Source organism: Trichoplusia ni, chromosome 5, assembly GCF_003590095.1.
Source record: "Trichoplusia ni isolate ovarian cell line Hi5 chromosome 5, tn1, whole genome shotgun sequence".
Classification (NCBI taxonomy): domain Eukaryota; kingdom Metazoa; phylum Arthropoda; class Insecta; order Lepidoptera; family Noctuidae; genus Trichoplusia; species Trichoplusia ni.
The window spans coordinates 3,936,548-3,959,119 of NC_039482.1; the positions used below are offsets into that span (position 1 = coordinate 3,936,548).

Consider the following 22,572-nt stretch of genomic DNA (forward strand, 5'->3'; position numbering starts at 1 on the left):
CAGATAACTGGATTGAGGAGGGCAGACAGGCAGAAGCTCCTTGTAAAACGCTTTTACTTAGCTGAATCTGGTTAGATTGGAAGTCGACCATAACATAATTGAGAAAAGGCTAGAACGATGATGATTTCTTTTTGATAAAAATACTTATTAATAGTGAGAGCTATAGAGCAAGGGCAGATCTCCGTTGGCAGATGTAAGATACCCTAGCTCATTGCATGTTGAATCGGGGGTTTAATCATGCCTTTAAAACAGAGGTGTCTTCCAATGAAGTTGTGCCGTGAATGAAAATTGATACAAGAAGATACATCTATAGAATAAATTGCGGGCAGATATTAGCTGCAGTCGTTGTAGATGGTGCGAAAGATACCAAAATTTTATTGTCATTTATGAAAGTCTCTTGCTATTCTTTACCCTTCATCTTGTTTCCTGTATAGTACAGTAAGAAAACATTCTGTGTAAAGTAAGAAAACAATATTTTCTATCAAGCCACAATATAGCTATAGTACCGCCATCTATGATGGAATGTAGCTAACTACTAAAACTGTACGCGATTGCTGTAAATCGTTGCGAAGCATAATAATAAATATATTTTCATATATTTAATTAAGAATGGAATAAAAATTACCATTTCAATGGTGTCGCGTGCTCATTACAGTACATTTTTGCACGCTGGCAATGTAATTATGTAAAATCTGTCAAGTACTCAAGTGTCATGTGTCAAAATTTAAACGTCTGCCAAACCGCGACGAATTCCTGAAGCGCGTTTATTATTTTTAGTTTTAATTATAAATACGCCGACGATGTATTATGTGAAGTGCAAATATTTAATGTTACAGTAATTATATAGTTGTTTTAATTAAATAGAATAAGTTTAAACAGTGAAAATGTTCAATTACAAGTACCTCAGTCGCGAACACCTTGAAGGGTTCGATAATTATAAGGTATGGGTGTTTTTTATTATTAAATTAGTGTTTTTACTCTATGAATAACATCTACTTATGTTATATACGGATAATGCAGGTTTATTTATACTCTTTAGACGCTTACTTCGTGGTATAACCTTAAATTTATCGATTTTTTTTCTACGCATATACCAGGAAGTTATATTGCGTTTTTATGTAGATTGGTCGTGTTTAAATCGTAGTTGTGTTGCTTAAACGTTTGTTTCGTTCGATTTATTACGATGCGATGTACGAAACTATTTCTATGATGCGTGACGCTATATTATGCGGGAAAATTGTCGCAATGAAATGCGTTTCACCTATATTCGTGAAACTACTTACACACGCATTCTTTATAGAAAATATTCTAATTTAAAATAAGATTTTACTACAAAAATAATGCCTTATAACTCAAATATAATTGTTTTTTTTTTTTTATTAAATCAGCTCAAAAATCAAGGAAGACCAATAATCCTTATCTTTATTGACTAAGTGTTATCTTGCTGTGATTCATAAGTAAATTTCGTACTATAAGATAAAAAGGTATTTTATGTACTGTATCACTCACACACAAATCTATTTAACAATTGTCACCTATTTTAAGAACTAAACATACAGATAATTAAAAAAAACAACCCTCTGTCCCTTTGCTGGGCCAACACCTCTTTCAATTAAGAAAAAAAAGTATTAGTAGAACAGAAACACAATTTATAATTCTTCAGTTTTTAATCTTAATACAGGATCAGGTACTAGAAGCTATAAAAAAAAGAGTGTGCTGAAAAAAATATTGTATCAGTGGCATAGTGTAAGCTTATGACAATTAAAAAAAAACACAAAGTTTAATGCAATACTTAGCTCTATTATATTTCTATATTTAAAAAGAGGTTACAATCTTGGTGTACTACTGCTTCTTTACTTTTTAAACCAACACTTATTAAATAAATAAATAACTGATATATTTCATGAGTATATCTGATTTGGCATTCTTGTTTTTTTTTTTTGTCTATGATTTTAGCTGTGGAGAATGGCAGTACATTACACTTAATATTTGAATATAGTTCTATTAGGACACAGTCATTTAGTTTTTTAATAAGTAAAAAAAAAATAACTGCAAAAGATTGCTTTTAGCAAAGGGGACTGCTCATTGTGACATCATGTAACTATTTATGTTTGTCAAATCCTCTATTCATGTGATGTGCAATAATTAATATCCCATTTTTTTTCCAACAATACTTTTAAACTTATTTATTACTGATTAAAATGAAGAATTCCTAAGACACAAATGATTTACAATGACTAAATTGGGTAGTTAAACAATTTTTCCTGTTTATGGTATTTGGTACTTGCCAAATACCAACAAGTATTTATATAGCAAAATTAAAACTTATTTAGATGTATTTAAAAGAGGAAAATGTGAATTAACCTGAGTTAGAATAGTTATTATCATATTTAAAGACTGGGTTCCACATTAATTAACTTACGAAAAAAATAACAATGGACAGTTACGTACAAAACTATATATCATATTTACTTCACACATTTTATTTAACTTAATTATCAAAACTTAGGAAGAAATCAAAATCATTTATTCAAACTATTAAAACTAGGCTACAAAGTAGCTCTTATTGAAGATAATTTTTACATAGACAGCTCCCCGTATCGCCCACCCTTCACTGCTTCCTAAGTGCTCTAGCTGTGATGAAGAAACTATTTCCTATTAGCTATTTGATTTAGTGTTAGTTAGCCATTAGTGTCCCTCTGCAAGCAAAGGAACCCCTTCCCTTCTTCTATTTATTTCAGCAAGTTATGGCCAACAATTTGTGTTGCCAAGTCCTTTCATAAACTTAGTTCACACATTGAATACCATGACAACATGTGTCTGATAGCTTACTTTCCTCAGGGGCCAAACTAAAAATCTGAAAGAATAGTGTAATAATTAAGGTTTTTTGCGAATACTGTATTTATTTCTTTACTTATTACAGTATTATTACAGTATTCGCAAGAAAACTTCAAAAGCTTTCTTCTAAAGTTTTATATGCATAGAATTTACAATAGCAAACTTATTGGCCTAGAAATTCATCATAGTTAATCTTCGGGTGATGCAGATTTGACATAAAATATTTGAAAAATTTAATATTTTCTTTTCTTTTTCAGTACATGGCCATAGACACCAGTCCATTGAGTGTCTATGTTATGCATCCATTTTGGAATAAAGTTGTTGAGGTGAGTAAAAATGTACATCTATAATATCGACTGTTATTATCCAATGTGCTATAAATATAGAAAGTAATTGGAAAAGTTTATAAAAACCTAAATCGAAATGTTAAAAAATTTAAAAAGCGAGTTGGACGGATGTCTATGAATTGTATTAAAGTAAATCATGTCAGAAATCCGTAATTTCAGTAATCCATAAATAATGTATTATTGGCAACTGACTGCACTGAAAGTGGTTCAGTAGTTCTCGAGGTAGACGCTAATAGCGTAACACGCGTAAACTTCGCCGCCGCTATTAACGCTTATATTCAATTTTGTCCACGTAACTATAATTCACTTTATTAAAATCTAAATTACTGTGAAATGAAACAATAGAAAATCAGCTTTATGTTTTTCGAAATAAAGACGATTTCTAAATGAAACTGATTTTCTAATTTACATAAATTTATTCTATCAAAACATCTCATTCGTTTTCAAGGTAAACATAAACAAACAACTTCCGTATTTACTATTAAAAAATATAATAAAAATGAATAAATCTTTATAAACTTGTCAATAGAATAAGGAAGTTATAAATTAAGTTGAAATTTCAATTAAATATTTTCAAATTAATAAATTATCTTAATATTGGGGTCAAGGCTATGTGATAATGTAGTTCACCGTCTCTCAAACAAAGATATGGTTCTTTTGAGATAAAGGTGTTAATTGGGTAATTATAGAAAATGTATATACTGTGATACTGTCACTCGTTAAATGTTGTCGAAAGCAGTTATTAAAAACGGGATGAGTTATGAGGAGCTCATGCTAAGCTTAAGCCTTACCTGAATAAGTTGATCGACCACAGGTTAAGCTACGCCAGATGCGTACCTCCGTGTTTCGGAAGGCACGTTAAATTGTGGGTCCCGGCTGTTATTCACGTCACCTTTGTCAGTCGTTACAGGCAGTCAGAAGCTGGAAAGTCTGACAACCAGTGGAACTAATGGGTATTGTGTTGCCCAGGTAACCGGGTTGTGGAGGTCAGATAGGTAGTCGCTCATTGTAAACGATGGTACTTAGTTGAATCCGGTTAGACTGGAAGCCGACCCCAATATGGCTAGGAAAAGGCTAGGAACATGATGATGATCCGCGGTCGGATTTACTTAAAGATTACTTAAAGAATAATTACTAATTAACATTTGTAGACGAAGAAATCGTCATATTTACTCTTAAGAGTTCTCTACGTGCTACTCATGAAGTTAAAACCTAACGCTCTCTCGAAGTTATGAGAAAGTTAACGCTAATTAGGTAATAGTAAGTAATAATTAGGTTATGCCTACATAAAGTATGCTAATTAACGAATGGCGGGTATAATCAGTCGAAAATAATTCATTACTGAAATTCACGCACGACTTTTGTATGATCAGCAGCTAAAGTTGAAGCGAGCCTCATGAATACCTTTGATTATAATGACTTAGTATAGGGAAAAGTAATGAAAATAGTTTTAACAGGTCCACTAAAAAGTTTTCGAAACGCATATTACCGATTTTTAATGCCCGACGAAAAAAGGGGCGTTATACGTTTGACGTGCCTGTCTGTGGTATCAGCTCTCGAACGGATTGTGCAATTCCAATTTACTTTATTTTGTATTAAAGTTCAATTATGTACGAGTATTCTTAGACTTTATTAAATGATGTAACGGTTTACTCACGCGTATTTATCGGGGTAGCCCGACTAGTTTCGGACCCAACCGGAGTCCTTAATCATGAGCAGACGCGGCGGGATCGCGAGTCGAACGAAAATCGATTATTAATAATGAATCAGTCTCACGATAGTTATTATAAAAATATTCTTAGACTATACTATTTAGGCAATTCTCTAAATGTTACATTCTTATTACTTTCATTTATACAATTAAATTTTAAGCATTATATCATATTTATATGTACAAATACAAATAAAAGTATTTTTAATACTATTATTAGCTACTAGACTAAGGCAAATACTACCTAGTGTACTTACGATACTGCTGTTGACGTCACAATCCTGCTACAGCCAAAGAGTGGGAGCTCGTGACGTCACGATTTTATGCGATATACCAAAGTACGAAAATGTGAAGTCATGATCGTAAAACATTTCAAATTAATGAATCGTCTCTATTAGTGCTTTTTAAATTAATCTATATGTAGATAATAAATAAAACATCACTCTACTTCTGACGCTGATCGGGCAAGGCAAAATAACAAAATTTTGATTACTTGGATTAGATGGATGCCGACCTCAAAATTTGAGAAAAGGCTAGGATGATGATGAATACTTGCCTATGTTACCACCGATGATGTAAATAACATAATATAATATAAATCCATCAATGTACTACCTAAAGAAATACAGCCTAGAAACACTACAATTTATTTCATTTCAGGCAGTCGTAAAAAATAAGTAACGGATATTTTAAATGTAAATGCAGTTCATTTTTCACAAATCTGCCAGCTTAGATAAGCTATCGCTTGCACATGCACCATTCTGATAAAGCTATAATATATCAATACTCCAATACCCCAACAAACTTAAAAGGATTAAAACCTCATAAAATTTCAGTCATAAAATTAGGAAAATTACTGATAAAATTCCTATATTTGCAAGACATACGAATATCATACGACTCTTATCAAGACAACTGGGGTTACCTTACAATCCTTGGCAAAGCAATGACGACTTTATTGTCAACAAAAAAGACAGTAAATCGCATAAAAGATGTTCCTTAAACATGTACTATCTATTCTGGTTATAATAAATTCAACCTTATGGTGTTGAGTTAAGGTAGACATTCTCATGCACCTCGTGGTTTGCTAAAATACTGAATACGCTTATCAGATGTTTGTCTTCGTTATCAGAGGGTCATTGTTATTGTAATACTCATTGTAATAATTTATGCTCTTCTGGAAAGTATATTAAATGTCATATCGTCGATTATCTAGTTCTTTTATGGGACCCCGCGGACTGCAGTGTTTTTATCAGCTGATAGTTTATTGGATTGTCATTATGAGTGTTTCAAGTACGCATATACTGATTTGGTATCGGCCGACAAATAAGTCCGTGGGGAAACGCTAAAGTGGCGCCAGTTTGGTGGATTAGAAGGGCAAGAAGAGCAGTAGCAACTCCAAATTGAAGATGCCTTAAGTTTGATAGTCTTCAATTGAACTCTCTTCAGAGAACTTAATCAGTATGTTTTGGAGGTTAGCGCGTACACGATTGTTTGAGCGTCCTGAGGATCTAGTATGAAAATAGAAAGTTATATTTTATTGCTTTTGTAAAAGCTTGACTCCAGACTTGAATGTTTGTGTTTTTTTCTCATCATAGTGAGAATAAATCCAAACATTGTTCATTGTCAACTATAGGATATACTATTGAACAGCCGCAATTAGTTACAAGTACCAAAATGATGAAGTCACATGCCCGCTTTGTGCGCGAATCTGTCTCTAAAAAGGTTGGATATACTAGCCACTTACGGGCCAGTGAGCGTCGCCAACCTCAGGAGTAAGGTGGATGCTATGGCCGAAATCGAATTTAGAAAGACGATTTAATTCGTAGGAAAATATTTTAAAGTAGACGGCCAATCATTGGTCTAGTTTCTACACACCACTAACCTGGGCCCCAATTCCGGTATTTACAATGGCCGATGAATGAATAGCAATTGGATTAAATGTGATACTGTCAGCTTACAGCCCGACACCATCAAATACGTCCCACTGCTGGGCACATGCCTCTTCCCGTAGTTTTGAGCTAGCTTACTCAGAATAACATATTTGGAATCCAAGTTTCCTCACAAGGTTTTCCTTCAACGTTTATCAGTGGTGTCTTGGAATAATTTAGAAAGTACATATAGTTCTTGAGTTTAGACCACGTCTTGGCAAACGTAGTAAAGGGCGACCTCAAGCACGGTGGAGTGATGATCTGCCCAAGATGGCAGGAGCTGGATGCGAGCAGCCGAAGATAGATCTCGATGGCGTGCAATGACTGCATGGATAGCGGTCACCAAGCCAAACCCACTGTGCGCGTCGTGTCGCGGGTTCGGTCCCCCGCGGGTTTGGTTAGGACAAGCATTTGTGTGATCCACGAGTGCTTGTTCTGAGTCTGGGTGTCATTGTGCATGTGATTTGTATGTTTGTGAAACACCCCGTGACACATGGAATTAAATTCCTTAGTGCGGGAGTCGTTTATAAAAAAAATGAGGAAGCCTTTGTCTAGCAGTTGACGAATATGAGCTATTGATAATGTTGAAACAACTATGAGGTGTTCAAAAAGATATATTTTCTCCCACAGTTTGTCCCAAAATGGGTGGCGCCCAACGTGTTAACATTCGGAGGCTTCCTCCTCATCGTGTTCAACTTCTTACTGCTCTCGTACTACGACTATGATTACACCGCGGCCAGCACGCCCGTGTACAACGAGACTGTCGGCGAGTCACCGCTTAACGGGCATATGGAAGTCATTCCCCAGTCGCTCTGGTATGCCATCGGAGTGTTTCTGTTCCTTGCTTATACTTTGGGTGAGTGAATTTTTATTTTGTGTTTCTCTTTAGAGTGATTAACCGACTGGTTGAGGTCACCACGCCAAAACCGCTGCACGAAGTCGTCGGTTCGATTAATTCTTGTCCAGAGTCGGGGGTTTCTTTTTACATGTGACTTGAATGTTTATTTTCATAAACATCAAAAAAACATTCATTCCTGTGACATAAAGAATAAATTCCTTAGTGTGGCATAAGTTTATTTGAAAAAATGCCTTTACTTAAAACTCTCGAAGCAGGACTTTTGCCTTTATTGAAGCAAGCTGCTGCAACGTTTATTTTGTACAAGTAAAAACAGTCCTGATTTATAGCAAATCTGTAAGTAGTAAACTTTAATCCAAGTTCAGTACATTTAGAAAAACAGCAAAATAATATACCTCTCATTTCTAAAGCTTCGTTTGGTTTGGGACAATTCAATGAGAATTTTATTTGTCCTTCGCAGATGGCATAGATGGCAAGCAAGCTCGTAGAACACAGACTTCAGGGCCACTTGGAGAGTTATTCGACCACGGGCTGGACTCCTACACCGTATTCTTTATACCTGCCTGCCTTTACTCCATATTCGGTCGACTGGATTATTCTATACCGCCTATTAGGTAAGGAATGACCTATACTTTACAGTATATATTTGTTCATATGTTTATTGTGCCTTTGTGAGGATGATTCATACTTAAATTGAGATGATAGTTGAGTGGAGAAGTTCACCACGCCATAGACGATGTGCGTGAGGAGTCATTTTTTTTTATTTATTTACAGTATGGATAATACGATGATATAATATCTGACTAACAGGCATTTATCGGGATTGCCCGACTAGTTTCGGACCCAACCAAAATCTTTATCATGAGCTTTAGCAGACAGACAAATCAGATATTTATGTATTTTTTTTAATTCACAAGACTCATATCGTTAATAATACAGGAAAACTTAAAATTATATTGGAGATACATACACAGAATTGGTATTCTGGACAAATGCGTTTACATGTACATAATAATATGACCATTTTCATAATACTGAACAAGCGTACCTTGAAAACGAAAGGACCTTGTATTAAAACTATATTGTTTTACAGAATATATTACGTGATGTGGAATCTTCTCTTAAACTTCTACATAAGCCATTGGGAGAAGTACAATACTGGTGTATTGTTTTTGCCGTGGGGATACGATTTTAGTATGTGGGTAAGTGGCATTTAAAATTCTATGTTAAAAGCTACCAAAATCGATTAAAAAACAGGCTCAAATACTTCACTTTTTAATAATATGGGTATAAATAAATAAAATGGTGTCATCAGGTATCGATCTATGTCCAATCTCAACGAACAACCAGACCCAAGGGTCCATATTTTAAACCGACTTTAAAAAGGAGTTTCTCAATTCGTCTATAGAACTTCAGAATTGATAAGCCGATTTTTCTGATATTGTTTTTTAATTTAACTTGAAATGGCTGAATGACCATTCGTCCTGATTTATAGAGGCCAGGATTGAATATAACAAACAGCGTTCAGATTTGCATCTATATCTAACAAGAACGAAAGTCAAAGATAAATAATGATTTTTCATGATGCGAAATCCATTATTCTACAACATTTTTCGCCTATGTAGAGATCAGCGATAATCACATTAAATACATAAAACCGTGTACGTCTAACAGGTCACGGCAGAGAAATATACATATATCTAGTACTAGCTGTTGCCCGCGACTTCGTCCGCGTGGTTAGAAGATTTAAGTTAGGATTTTTTTTACGGTAACCGTCGAAGATGAATATTTTTCCCTGTTTTTTTCCACATTCTCCATTGTATGTTCGCTCCTACTAGTCGCAGCGTGAATATACATAGCTTCGATGAATGGTTTATTCAACACGAAAAGATTTTTTCAATTTGAACCCGTAGTTCCTGAGATAAGCGCGTTCAAACAAATAATCAAACTCTTCAGCTTTATATATTAGTATGGATTAAAGCAACAAAAACCCTTTAAATTCCAGGCTTCCACTGCATTCTTCCTATGGACCGGGGTGAAGGGAACAAGTTTCTACAAAAAGTATTTATTCGCCGGTTACACCTTAGCCAATGTATTCGAAGTGTTGATATACGCTACGGGCGTAGTCACCAACCTGCCAGTAGCAATCTATAATATATATAAGTGAGTATGTGTGGTACAACAATTGGTATATATATAATTTTTGTACTTAAACTGGCAAGGCTGTATGGTCCCTCAGTAGGTCGACAAATATTTTGCAGGGCAGAATCGAACTATCGAATTAGACTGATAATAGAGTACTGCCTAAGACCTACTTGGTTTTATTCAAAGAGTACCTTATAATCCAAAAAAATACAAATCCAATGATAAGATTCTTTATATACTATAATTATATACTATACTCTAAAGTACAATATGTATATAAAATTTTGTAAATTGAAAAACGCAAAATAATCTCGTTTTGTCATAAATTTGACATCAGTATAAAATTTACAAGAAAAAAGATTGCTATAATAAACTATAGACCATGTCGGATAATAGGGGGTACCGGTTTAGACAACGGTCAGATTACCGGGTTGCCATTATATTAAATTGTATTCTACTTGTGTTTATCACTAAACATGTATGCGTCGAGTGGCGTCCTGCCTGGATAGCTTACATCTTTTCATCCTTAGGTTTGATATTTTCATGACCTATGCTAAATTATTTATTATTTTCAGGTCATACAAACTCCGTACAGGCAAGATGCGGTCTCTAACGGAAGCGTTGAGACCTCTTTGGTCTTTCCTCTCGGTGTTCCTCGTCTGTTCGGTTTGGGTGCACAAGTCCAGCCACCTGCCCGACTACGATCTAAGAGTGCTGTTCCTTCTCATCGGGACACTGTTCAGTAATGTTGCTGTGAGTATACAAGGCTTTTTAAAGGCATTTTTTGGTAGGAAACAGTGCCATCATCATCTCAGCCTATAGCTGTCCACTATTGGCCACAGGCCTCTCCATACGTTCTCCAGAGCGATAGGTTCGCGACCAATGAGAAAACAGTGTGAATGGTGATTTTCTCGGTGAAATATTCTTCGGGCCTAATTTTGTTAGTATTAATCTTAAATGGAGGATTTAAACAGGTGAATGGCGAGAAATAAGTGTGTGTATAAATACAAATTAATGAAGTCTTTACTTTTGTTCTATAGATATTAGGTACTAAAGGTTTACACGACCGGCGAGATAAAACGAACAGAACTATAGGAAAGGGTTTAATATTTGTAATATATAAAACGCCAAAATTTCTTATATGTATTTGTTGCTGCAAAAATCATCTGCAAAAATTTCAACTGCATGCTGCTATCAAAGTCCATATTACACAGCCTGGTAAGGGAGCGTTCAAGTATTATGTAATATACTCTAGGGGGGAAGAGGAGGAGGGGTTTTTAATGTTACGGTGCGTTATAAGGGCGGCAAGGGGTGTTTAAACAACGCGCTACGTAACTTTTTTCATTCAAATATAAGACTAGAAATTTAGAATCTTGCAAAACAGCAACCCCTTTTGTCTATGTTTTACGGGGAAAATGTAAAAAGTCACGTTTAATGAGGGGGGGTACAAAAATGTTAAGATGCGTTGCATAGGGGAGAGAAAGGGTTTAAAATTTTCAAATATTGTGTTTTCTTTTACTTACACTTAAATTTAAAATCTTATTAAGTAATATAGAGTACTGACTAAAATTAGCCTAAATTAGGTAAAAACCTGTGTTTCAGGCAAAAAGTGCTTATGTCGTACTTAAATTTCTACATAAGTTAACAATTTATAAACATATGACAATTACGAGACTTTCGCTTGAACGCTCCCTAACATACGGACAGCGGAGCCTTGGCAAGAGGATTCCATTTTTCACCCTTAAGTTACGAAACCCAAAAGAAAGCAAAGTTTTAACCATGGCACATTATCGCAGTGCCGCCTCATAGTGAGCCAGATGAGCAACCAGCGCTGCGAGGCGGTGAACGGCCTGTGCTACCCGCTGCTGGCGCTGAGCGCGGCGGCGCAGCTGTGGCCGCAGCGCGAGCGCGCCGCCTTCCTCGTCGCCGCCGCGCTCGCTGTGGCCGCGCATCTGCACTACGGGGCCTGCGTCGTGAGTAGTAGTAGTTGTAGTCTAGTCCTAGCCAACCTGTAATGATAGATTACAGTGAAAATTGAATAAATAAATCATTTTCCCACGTTTTTATACACTCACTCTCTTGTATGTTTGTTTGTCATTCCAGTTGGATTTTTTCAAAGCGATTTTAAGGCACTTCCCAATAAGTTCACATACTTATCGCAGTGCCCCGAAATTCCTGTTTCCAATTTTTTTTTAAAGTTACCAAATTACAGAAAATTAAAAATAATTAAAGTCCCCGACAGGAATTAACTTTTACTCTAATCATCTTTTGACGGCTTGAACGATTTTTATCAAACATGTCTCAGACTCACTCGTACAGAATTCGCTTTTAATACAAACTATATACATTGAAATCGTTAAATCACCGTCGCATCGTATCGCAACGGACAAACGCTTCAAACTTATAACACCCCTCCTTTTGTGTCGAGCAATGAACATTTTGCATAAAATATTATTAACTAGCTGCTGCCGCGACTTCGTCCCCGTGGGTAGAAGAAATAAGTTATGATTTATACCTGCCCTGTTTTTTTCACATTTACCATTGTATCTTCGCTCCTATTAGTCGCAGCGTGATGGTTTATATTCTAAAGCCTTCCTCGATGAATGGTTCAACACAAAAAGAATTTTCCAATTCGGACCAGTAGTTTCTGAGATTAGCGCGTTCAAACAAACAATCAAACAAACAAACTCTTCAGCTTTATATATTAGTATAGATAATCAATTATTATTTCCACAGGTTCGTCAGATGTGCGACCACTTCCGAATAAGTTGTTTCTACATAAAGCAACGCTCGGATTGACTCTTAGATGACAATGCGTGTTAGTAAGATAACTCGAGTTTTAACAACATCATGTACAACATATCTACATATATACAGGCTGGATTATTTTTAAACATTTGATTTGTTGTCGTTCCACAAAGTTCCGTCGTAATCGGATGATTGCTTTGGTATAAAGAATTAATACACTGTAAGATATTAAAATATATGATTTAAATAGAGGAAAAATAATTTAAAATATAAAAAATGTAATGCTCAAGTTTAATACTTATAATGTTAAATGTAAACATTGTATTATACCAATAGCCAAAATTTGTTTTATCTCAAAAATGTATTTAAAATAACCCAGTCTAAAAAGTAAATTGTTTATTTTATAGTAAATTCATGAAATATCAGTAAAAGCTATTTTTGAACGTCTCATAATACATTTAAGGGCAAGCATATTCATAGCAAGCAAATTTATTTTGAATATTTTTACTAAACTTTAACATCTTATATTTGCTTGTTGTAACTGTACCTTAAATACAAGTACATTATGTTGTTATTAATTTAAATGTTATGTTATAAAGATTGTACACACAGCAAGAGTGTTTTGTAAAAGGAATCAATTGTGTAAAAGATAATTATTATCTTTCCTTTTCCCTTAACAAAAGATAAAACATCTTTCCATCTTTTTTCTTTTCGTGTACGTCTTTATTTTGAGTGTTTGTGACACGCGTTGTCTTTGTTATAACTAAAGGACTTTTCTTTCTCAAAGTGCACTATATGTTTATTATTATTATTCCAAGCTTCTGGCTATTATGCATTTTAGTATTAAAAAAGAACATAAATTTCCAAATTATTCCAAAGTTGTGTGACCCAGAATCTTAAAAGCTATCAATGTATCAATTTAATCTTGATGCAATAAGTTAAACTCATTTATGCGCGGGTTGCTATGTGTGCGTGCGATCGACAGCGATTGTTTATTATTGAAGCTTCAATGTGTGTGACAGTGACACACAAATGGAAGCTGTGTTAGTACACAACGTCACTGTATATATACAAGTGTCACCCACACATAGAGCCGCGCGCAAAAATGAGATGAATTGACTATACTTTAGTCAGTATTCCTGATACTAAATTTTGATTGCTTTATTTGTTAACTTTAAGTGATTATATTAAAAGCGTTTTTAAGAAGATAAATCTGCTTGTCTTACACAAAAAAGTCGTGTTAACATTTATAACTAAAAAACGGCTGGACCGATATGTATGAGCTGTAAAATTGTTAGTAATATTTGTCTCGAATATCAAAATAACAGAAACATTGGAAAATATTAACAAAATAATTACTTATTGATTCTTTTATAAATATTTCCTTCTTTATTTTATGCAAAAACGACGTAACCGCAACTCACCTTAAATTATACTAAAATAATAAAAAGTTTTATATAAATTTTTAATTTATTATAACTTTTATGTGTATTTACTACAGCTGAAAAAACAACAACACCCATCCGCCATCTTAAAACAACGAAAACAGGTTTACTTAGATTTATCTTCTTAAAAATATATGTTTACAGCAAGTTGAGGAATGAAGCAAGGAATGTGTAGGCTTAAGGATTGATGTAAATAAGGTTTGCTAGGATTAACTGTTCCCAGTGTTGTAACCAGTGATCTGAGTCCGGTTCTATTCTCGACTTAATAACAGTATTAATACCGAGTTTTAAACTGGTGTGTATTTGCGCTTTAGATAAATGTTTGTTTTTTGATCTATAAGAAACTAGCTTTTCGCCCGCGGCTTCGCCCGCGTCGAGGTTGGTTATATCGCGTTTCCAAGAGAACTCATCAATAGTCCGGGATAAAAACTATCCTATGTTCTTCCTCAAGGTCAACTATATCTCTGTACCAAATTTCATTAAAATCAGTTCAGTGGTTTAGACGTGAAAGCGTAACAGACACAGACAGACAGAGTTACTTTCGCATTTATATTCTTAGTAAGGATAAAAGGCACTTATGCGCCAAGGAATTTGATCCTTCTATTGCGGACTATAGCAGACTCTGAATAAGCATTTATGGGTCATACATATTCTTGTCCCGATCAGGGATGGAACCCGGGAAACGGTAGGCATAGTGGTTTTGCCGATGTAACGCGGTTAACAGTGTTAAATATGTAATAATAATACCAACATAAATCTAACCTTGACTTTTTTCAACAAATAAATTAGAAGTAAAATAGTTTACCAGTGGCACACCCATCTCTGTGTCGTCTGAGTTACTTAACCTCAATATACATAATTATCGGACCAGTGTTTTTTATCTGCTATGAGTGAAAAAAAATGGTTGTGTGATTTTAATTTGTATAAAGAAGGTTGTATACTTGTTTTGTAAAGCTCATTCCTCAATTTGACCTTTATGTATATGACAAGACCAAATCATTTAGGTATCATAGTTATTATTATTTTAATATGTATACATAAGGTTCTTTGTCAAACGTACGTCAGTGGTTGAAACAGAAGAAAACTGTTATAGAATCAGTTTCACAAAATACCAATAATCTGTTGGATGCAACATGCCATTGTTGCTTTCACATTTACGACGTCAAAATAAAGAAAGAAAGACCTCCGTGGTCAAGTGACGTACGCACCGGTTTCAAGGTGTCGCTAGCTCTGAGGTCCCGGGTTCGATCCCCGGTCGGGTCAATGTAAAAATTCTTATTTCTACATTGTCTCGGGTCTGGGTGTTTGTGGTACCTTCGTTGTATCTGAATTCCATAACACAAGTGCATTAGCAACTTACTTTGGGCTCAGAACAATGTATGCGATGATGTCCGCATTTATATAAAAAAAAATTGGTACAGCATAAAAATTAAGCATAACATTAAAATAGTTTATAACAAAAAAGTTTTGATCTTTAATTATTGACCAATCAGTTGGTTGTTGAATGTAACATTTAATTATTCATTCTGACAATATTGTACATGTATTTGTTTTCCTAGATATTCATATCATATTTCTCAGTAAAACTTGTCTTCGAGATAAAATAAGTTTTAATTAAACCACTGATTCGCGATTGACTTAAGAACGAAAAATAAATGGCCTAACATAAGTTCTTATTGAAGTAACTATGTTAACACCTATGTATTTTAAACTTTAATTTTAAGAAAAAATCGAGATTAATTTTAATTGCAAAATTATGTATTAAGCACTGCCTTATATTAGCACTCCCTATTCTTGCTATCATTAAGAAAGTACACGTTTTTTTATTGCCTATATATATTGGTTAAGATTCAAGTGTAACAAATCCAGTTTTCAATCACTCGGCGACATTTTAAGTGTCTTCTTTTTAATATGTATTTAATATTTATTTTGCGTTATTGTATATTTTGTATAGTTTAGTATATATATTTATAAGGATCATATAAGTTATAACAGAGCCTCAACAAAACTGCTAGCACAGTTTTTCTCTGGGTATGAATAGGACAGTATTGAGGAACGGACTAACCAAATTATGAAAGATACTTATCAGAAAGTGTTTTATACTTCATTTTCGTGATTATGATCTAAAATATATATTATACATGAATTTCAAGTTATCTGTGCTCGCGTTGCTATGTGTGCGTGCGATTGACAGCGATTGTTTGTTATTGAAGCTTTAATGTGTGTGAGAGTGACACACAAATGAAAGCTGTGTTAGTACACAACGGCACTGTATATATACAAGGGTTACACACTCATAGAGCCTCGTACAAAGATGACTTGAATAGGGATGATGACATTTTTTTTTTGCTGTGTCCTTCTTGAAGTTTTTTGTATAATAATAGATACTTATTTTTTAATTTGTCCAAATTACAGTGAATGAAACTTACGCGTGACGTCACTATTGAGTATAAATTTTACCATATCGTTACGTCACAAGCCCCCTCTCCTAAACTTTAAAGCAGTTAATCTTTGTCAATTCTAGTTTTTCTGAAAAAATACGTGTCTCATACTTTTCAATTATCTAACTAGGGACTAGTGAGATTTTTTCTTTTTATACCAAGTCATCATACCTATAGTATCGTTTAGTTTATTTTTAATATGAAAATAAGTTGACGTTCTTATATCCAAGTATTTTGTTTTATCCATGGTCTTAACCCACCATAATTAAGGAAAGTTAAAACTAAAATAACACAATAATTTGTAAAGATTTTTGCAAAAAGTTTTTTTTTATAAACCTTATTTTAGTTTCTATAATTCTACACTTATTATATAACCCAATCATGTTTTATTTGTATTAACAATTACTGATCATGTATGAAAAAGTACATATTATCAAATATAAGTACAGTTCAATCGATCCAACAACATTGAATAAACAATAACGAATATGAACCTTATGTGGTTGAAATAAGAACTACAACATAAACGTTTGTTGCTCTAAACCACAATATTTTGTACAACACTGTTGTATTTTGATGATGATGTTCTCAATTTTAATTCAAATTGTTTTCAAACTCTTTCAAAAGCAGTTAACTAAAGGATTTGAATGAACAAAATGCCGTTAAAACAGCATTTCTGATTAACGAATTAAGATTAGACTTTAATGCAGAGATTCATAATAAGGATATTTTTTCAACAACCTGTATAAGCTTATGCAATGATAATAATAGTTTTAATACTGGTATGTTTTACTCATGGACGTTTCTGATAATATTTTGTATGAAGAGATCTAACACTAGCAGGCTTTCTCTCTAAAATTATTCTTAACTAGCTGTTGCCCGCGACTTCGTCCACGTTGTTAGAAGATCTTGAACCGTTTTCGCAGCGCAAGCAACGGAAGTCTGAATATTTTTTCCTGTATTTTCACATTTTACATTGTATCTTCGCTCCTGTTAGTAGCAGCGTGATGGTTTGTAGCCTAAAACCTTCCTCGATGAATGTTCTATTCAACACAAAAAGAATTTTTCAATTTGAACCAGTAGTTCCTGAGATTAGCGCGTTCAAACAAACACTCTTCAGCTTTATATACATACTAGCTGTTGCCCGCGACTTCGTCGCCTTGGGTAGAAGATATAAATTATGATTTATACATGCCCTGTTTTTTTTCACATTTTCCATTGTATCTTCGCTCCTATTAGTCGCAGCGTGATGGTTTATAGCCTAAAGCCTTCCTCGATGAATGGTGTATTCAACACAAAAATATTTTTTCAATTTGGACCAGTAGTTCCTGAGATTAGCGCGTTCAAACAAACAAACTCTTCAGCTTTATTTATTAGTATAGATTAGTATAGATTTAAATCTAACATTAAATTGCAGGTTATTAATACCTAATGCAATATACTTATTTGCTTTGCTCTTTATTTTATTTTAATTCGGTTCTCGATTTAGTCCTGAAAATGAACTATCTGTACGCTTCTATGTGAGACCCGTTAACTGTCTATCTAACTAGATTAGTTCCAACTTATGCCACTGTATGAATTGGCGCTAGTGTTGCCTGCCAGAGTACGAACTCGATCTCAATTCAGGGAAAGGAGGTTTTTGTTGTTGTGAAAGCGTGACGTCGCTATCCGCAGTGTAGAGTGCTGTCTCGCTCCCACACCAGCTTGTTAAGACTAGGCGCAGGAACTGGTATAAAATCTAGTGTTAGCTAAGTTGATTATGGACTGTATTTGATAGTGAATAAAGTTCAAATTAGCCTGCTAGTAAAATTAGTAAGAATTTAAAGTACATTAACTGTTTAAGGAGCCAATCAGACACGTTATGAGTAAAACTGCCGCTTTAAGGGGTCAACCATTAATTACGTTATTGTTGAGATTTAGTCAAAGTAATGACAAAACAATAGTAGTATATGACGTAATTTATGGGTGACCCCTGAGATATGAGATTAAAATCCATTACAAATCAAAGTGCCTCTCGTTAGTGCAGAGTATTTTGTCATAATTTAGATTCTAGTTGCAAATGTATGTTTTGCAACTGGCTTAGATGCGTACCGTGTGCGATTTGACATAAACGATTCATTATTAACATAGCATAGGTTTAGTGAAGACAATTAAGTTATAGGAGGTTAGGTATGACCGTATGAAGAATAACACTGGCGTCTTAGAAGAGTGACTTTTTTAAAAGCGTTAAAAATGCCGATTAGATTTAAGCTTTGGCGTACTTCATTAAAAATTTTCTTCGGCTTCGCAATAAGGAATTTAATCCTTGTTTCGCGGAGGCTTGTACAAAGACAACCAGACTCAAGGAAAGCATTCGTGGATCACATAAACGCTTGTCCTACGCGGGGTTTTGCGTAGAAACCTGTACCGAGTGGTAACACAAAGGTGGACGCGTTTAAGTGATCCACGAATGCTTGCCTTGAGCCTGGCTATCCGCGCAGTCAATACTACCGCGTTTTGTATTGAGAGTAAATGGCAAGAAAGACAGGTTACGTTTACAAATTCGACAGGTGCGAACCCGGTTAATGCTTTTTGGTAAATCAAGTATATTAAAGTATGTCACTTGTAAGGGCTGAAATTCAGCTTAATCAAAAAAGACTGGAAGCCGACTTCAACAAATTGGGATAAGACTAAGTATAAAAGACATTAGGTATAAATTGGGTTAAAATAAGGTTCAAATTTCCAAAAGGCAATTTTCCAAATTCGACCTTATACTAAAAGATATAAAATTGAAAATTCCGTTTGAATAATATGTTATAATGAATCATTTTTGTCTGGTCCACCTTCATAATAAAATGCCTGAAATTAAACACTTTAATCGCTGTATAAGTAATGTATAATAATTTATTAAGTAGTTGTAAGTTCAATTGTGTGACTGAGTACATTTTGGCATAATAGATTAGGTATTTACTCCTTACAGCCGGTTATCACATAGTCTCCGTATTACTGCTACTATAAAGAGATGTATTAATGTCCTTATACATGATAAAGTCGTCGTTCGGTATAAAACGCATCTGGTTATACAAATCAGTAGACAGTTGACAATGTGAACTAGGTCCCACAGAAAAGCACAGACCCACATGTCCTTCAGATTTGCAATAATAAGGGCCAAACGTTTTTACGCTGATGTCAGCTTGTAAAAATGAGCTAGGGGCATACTACCACCTCTTAAATCAATAATATTGAAAAAGAGAACGCTATACTCAACGTAGAGCTTCATCTCTCTTCCACAACAATAATATCACTTTATGCGGCGTTAGTTGAACCTCAGTAAATTCTTTAATACAAGCTTTGTGATGCGTAGCATAGTTTCGAAGTAATAGACGGTTCCAGCGTTGCTAAGATCCCATATAAGCTTATTTCGAAATCTGTACTACGAATAATATGTATTTCATCGAATATAATACCTAACTAAACGAAATAAGGTCGGTATTTGAATGTGTTCAAGGTATGTAAATGTATGTTTTGCACAAATGTACTCAGTTATAAGCACTAGGTAACCAGTTAGGGTGAAGGTTTGATTACCAGACTGCCTGGTTGCTTAGCGACCTCATTTCGGATAATTGTGTTGCGGTATACAGTCTTATTCGTATACTTATACTTATTTTTGCTTGTATTTGAGTTTGTTGTGTCTAGATGTATGTGAGTTAACCCAGAGAGATAATTGAATTGACTCCAATTTTCACGATTGGATTAGTATATTTGTCGAAACCTGACAAGAATGTTCATCTAAACATAGTATAACCCGAAATTGGGTTGATTCGTTTTTTGCTAAAAACCTGTTTAATTCTGAACAAACATCGTAGATTTCCAACAAACTACTACTATCCTAGCTACCTTTTTTGGTTCACATTATAAAACTTTTAATTAGCTCGTAAAATGTGGGCGTTGTTCTTTTTTAAAGTTTGGGAACCTGAGCTTTAGGGGATGTTTTGAAGGCCTATAAGTTTATATTGCAACACAATTATCCGATCTTTAGCATTAAGTGTAACAGACATATTGTATTGTGGAACATGTTCTTCCCTTATTGCCTTGTACTGGTAATGGATAGTACATATATTTGTAGCTAGCTAATGGCTTTTTACACAATGACACACCGTCATCGCTTCTCCACTGTTGTATGTGTCACAATAAATATTTAGACGATTGTTGTGGTTTTATTTTGTAGTTAATGTCTAGAGTTTATGTGAATAATATACCTTTTTTGTCGGGGTGATAACCGAATAACTTCAACCCACGCCGAAGGCACGGTGCGTTAATACGCCAGACTCGCCGACTGAAAAGTGAAAACACACCGCGCCTCTAAATTTGCCTAGGCCAAAGTCATGGGAAATAATATCAACCTGCCTGAAACTATCCCTCAAAAAGGCAAAACTATTCACGTAGAGACACAAAATAAATAGTTCATTATGGATATTTTAGTTCATCGCTTTTTTGGAGCCGGTATTTACAGGTGATTTGCGGAGATATATTATATTTGTTATTATGTCGGCCTTAAATTGCTTAGTACAAAACAATTATAATCAAACTTCAGATAAGTTTGTTTGCAGAAAAATCTGCACTACTAACGCCATACGCGGACCAGCCGTAAGTGATACTAGTAAAAAAAACAATCTACTATGTAAAAAAATAAATAATACAACAAAACAACTGTCTCATGAAAAATATATTTAGTCACTAGGAAACTCCTGTGAGTAAGTCAACACAGCAATCAATAAGATGTATAACAAAACAGATTTCCTACTACCTGGCAACACATTTGTTAAAATGCAATAGATATAGAATGATGCGAAAATCATTTCTGCAGTTAAAATGTCTATGTTAATAACCATCTTGTACCTTAAAATTCTCTTGATATATGCTTGTAACTGTCCCAAAATTGGAAAAATATCTCGTCCTAGTTCAAGTTTGCCTTGAATATGGTGTAAACATAAGTATAATTTTTCTATAAATCTGTTTAAATACACATTTTCTACATCCATTCTTTAAAAAACAAACTACATATCTTGTGTTAAACTAACTTAAAAATGCAAGGTATTAAAATATATTATACAAGTTTTCTGTTTTCCATTGGCCACATCTGTTTAGTTAAAAAATAAGTCTATATTTACTATATTTATTGTTAGGAAATAGAACTCTTAACAGCTCCAAAATATTGTGCCTTTATTTTAGCTCTCTCTTCAACATCTGGCAAATATGGGTACAATCCTTGAGCTTTTCTATCCCGGTATACTTTACCCTAGAAAAAATACAAAAGTTAGACCATAAAATCCACAATAAGTATCTATGGGTGATCAGTTGGTCAAGAAATTTTAGTTGTCTGTGGATAATTATTTTTTTCTGATGATGAGGTGCTTTGATGTTTTTGTTCTTGTTCTACATGAATGCATGATAAACCAATAAACAATGTATTCCTATTCATTTACTTTTTCTGACTAATAATAAAACCAAAGAATATAATTTATGTCTTTTTTTGCCCCAAGTAGCATTTTTACTTATACAATTTGATACTTATGTCAGGGATAAAACATAAACTTAAGAGTAAATAAATTGAATGAAGAATATGATAGTAATTAGGGCTTTCATTTAAAACCAAAATATTTATGGATTCAGCAAAGAAAGAGTTCTTCAGTGAACTAAAAAGTTGGAAGACTTACCCAAAACTTTTTGCATGTATTATAGTTGTCAAAGTACTCTTCACATTTCGACTGATCATATCCATTCTTATTTAAACACTGGTATGACTGTTCTTGCTCCTAAAATGATTTATTTGTTATATAATGTAAATTTGTTTTGGCATAGTACAATATCATTCAAAAAACATGTAAAACCTTAAGACATGGGTTAAGACGTTCGGCATCTTTATTGACTAGTTTCGTCATCTTTATTTTTCAATTAATATTTGTTGAATGATGAGTTACTATTTTTTATTTGCCGAATGCTGAATGGAACATGCGATTTGTGATTGTTGTGAATCTGACATCTGACAAATAATACTGTAAAGACACATGACATCTGCGATGACTCACACGTTTCATTCGACGCGATTATAAAGAATTTGTTAGTTATCT

General features: G+C 34.1%; 2 protein-coding genes across 2 annotated transcripts; one reads left to right on the forward strand and one right to left on the reverse strand.

The window, feature by feature from the left end:
- The first annotated feature begins 714 nt into the window (after positions 1–714).
- On the forward strand, positions 715–13,682 carry LOC113494122 (ethanolaminephosphotransferase 1-like). Its single transcript, XM_026872273.1, has 9 exons — positions 715–941; positions 3,096–3,164; positions 7,458–7,683; positions 8,144–8,297; positions 8,777–8,885; positions 9,689–9,846; positions 10,404–10,581; positions 11,625–11,801; positions 12,565–13,682. The coding sequence occupies exons 1-9, from the start codon at positions 885–887 to the stop codon at positions 12,625–12,627; spliced, it is 1,191 nt and encodes a 396-aa protein (XP_026728074.1). The 5' UTR covers positions 715–884; the 3' UTR covers positions 12,628–13,682.
- A 7,467-nt stretch (positions 13,683–21,149) lies between these two features.
- On the reverse strand, positions 21,150–22,476 carry LOC113494125 (coiled-coil-helix-coiled-coil-helix domain-containing protein 7). The gene is made up of 3 exons (XM_026872277.1): positions 22,333–22,476; positions 22,159–22,257; positions 21,150–21,740 (listed from the first exon to the last, which is right to left on the reverse strand). The coding sequence occupies exons 1-3, from the start codon at positions 22,381–22,383 to the stop codon at positions 21,624–21,626; spliced, it is 267 nt and encodes an 88-aa protein (XP_026728078.1). The 5' UTR covers positions 22,384–22,476; the 3' UTR covers positions 21,150–21,623.
- Positions 22,477–22,572: the final 96 nt, after the last annotated feature.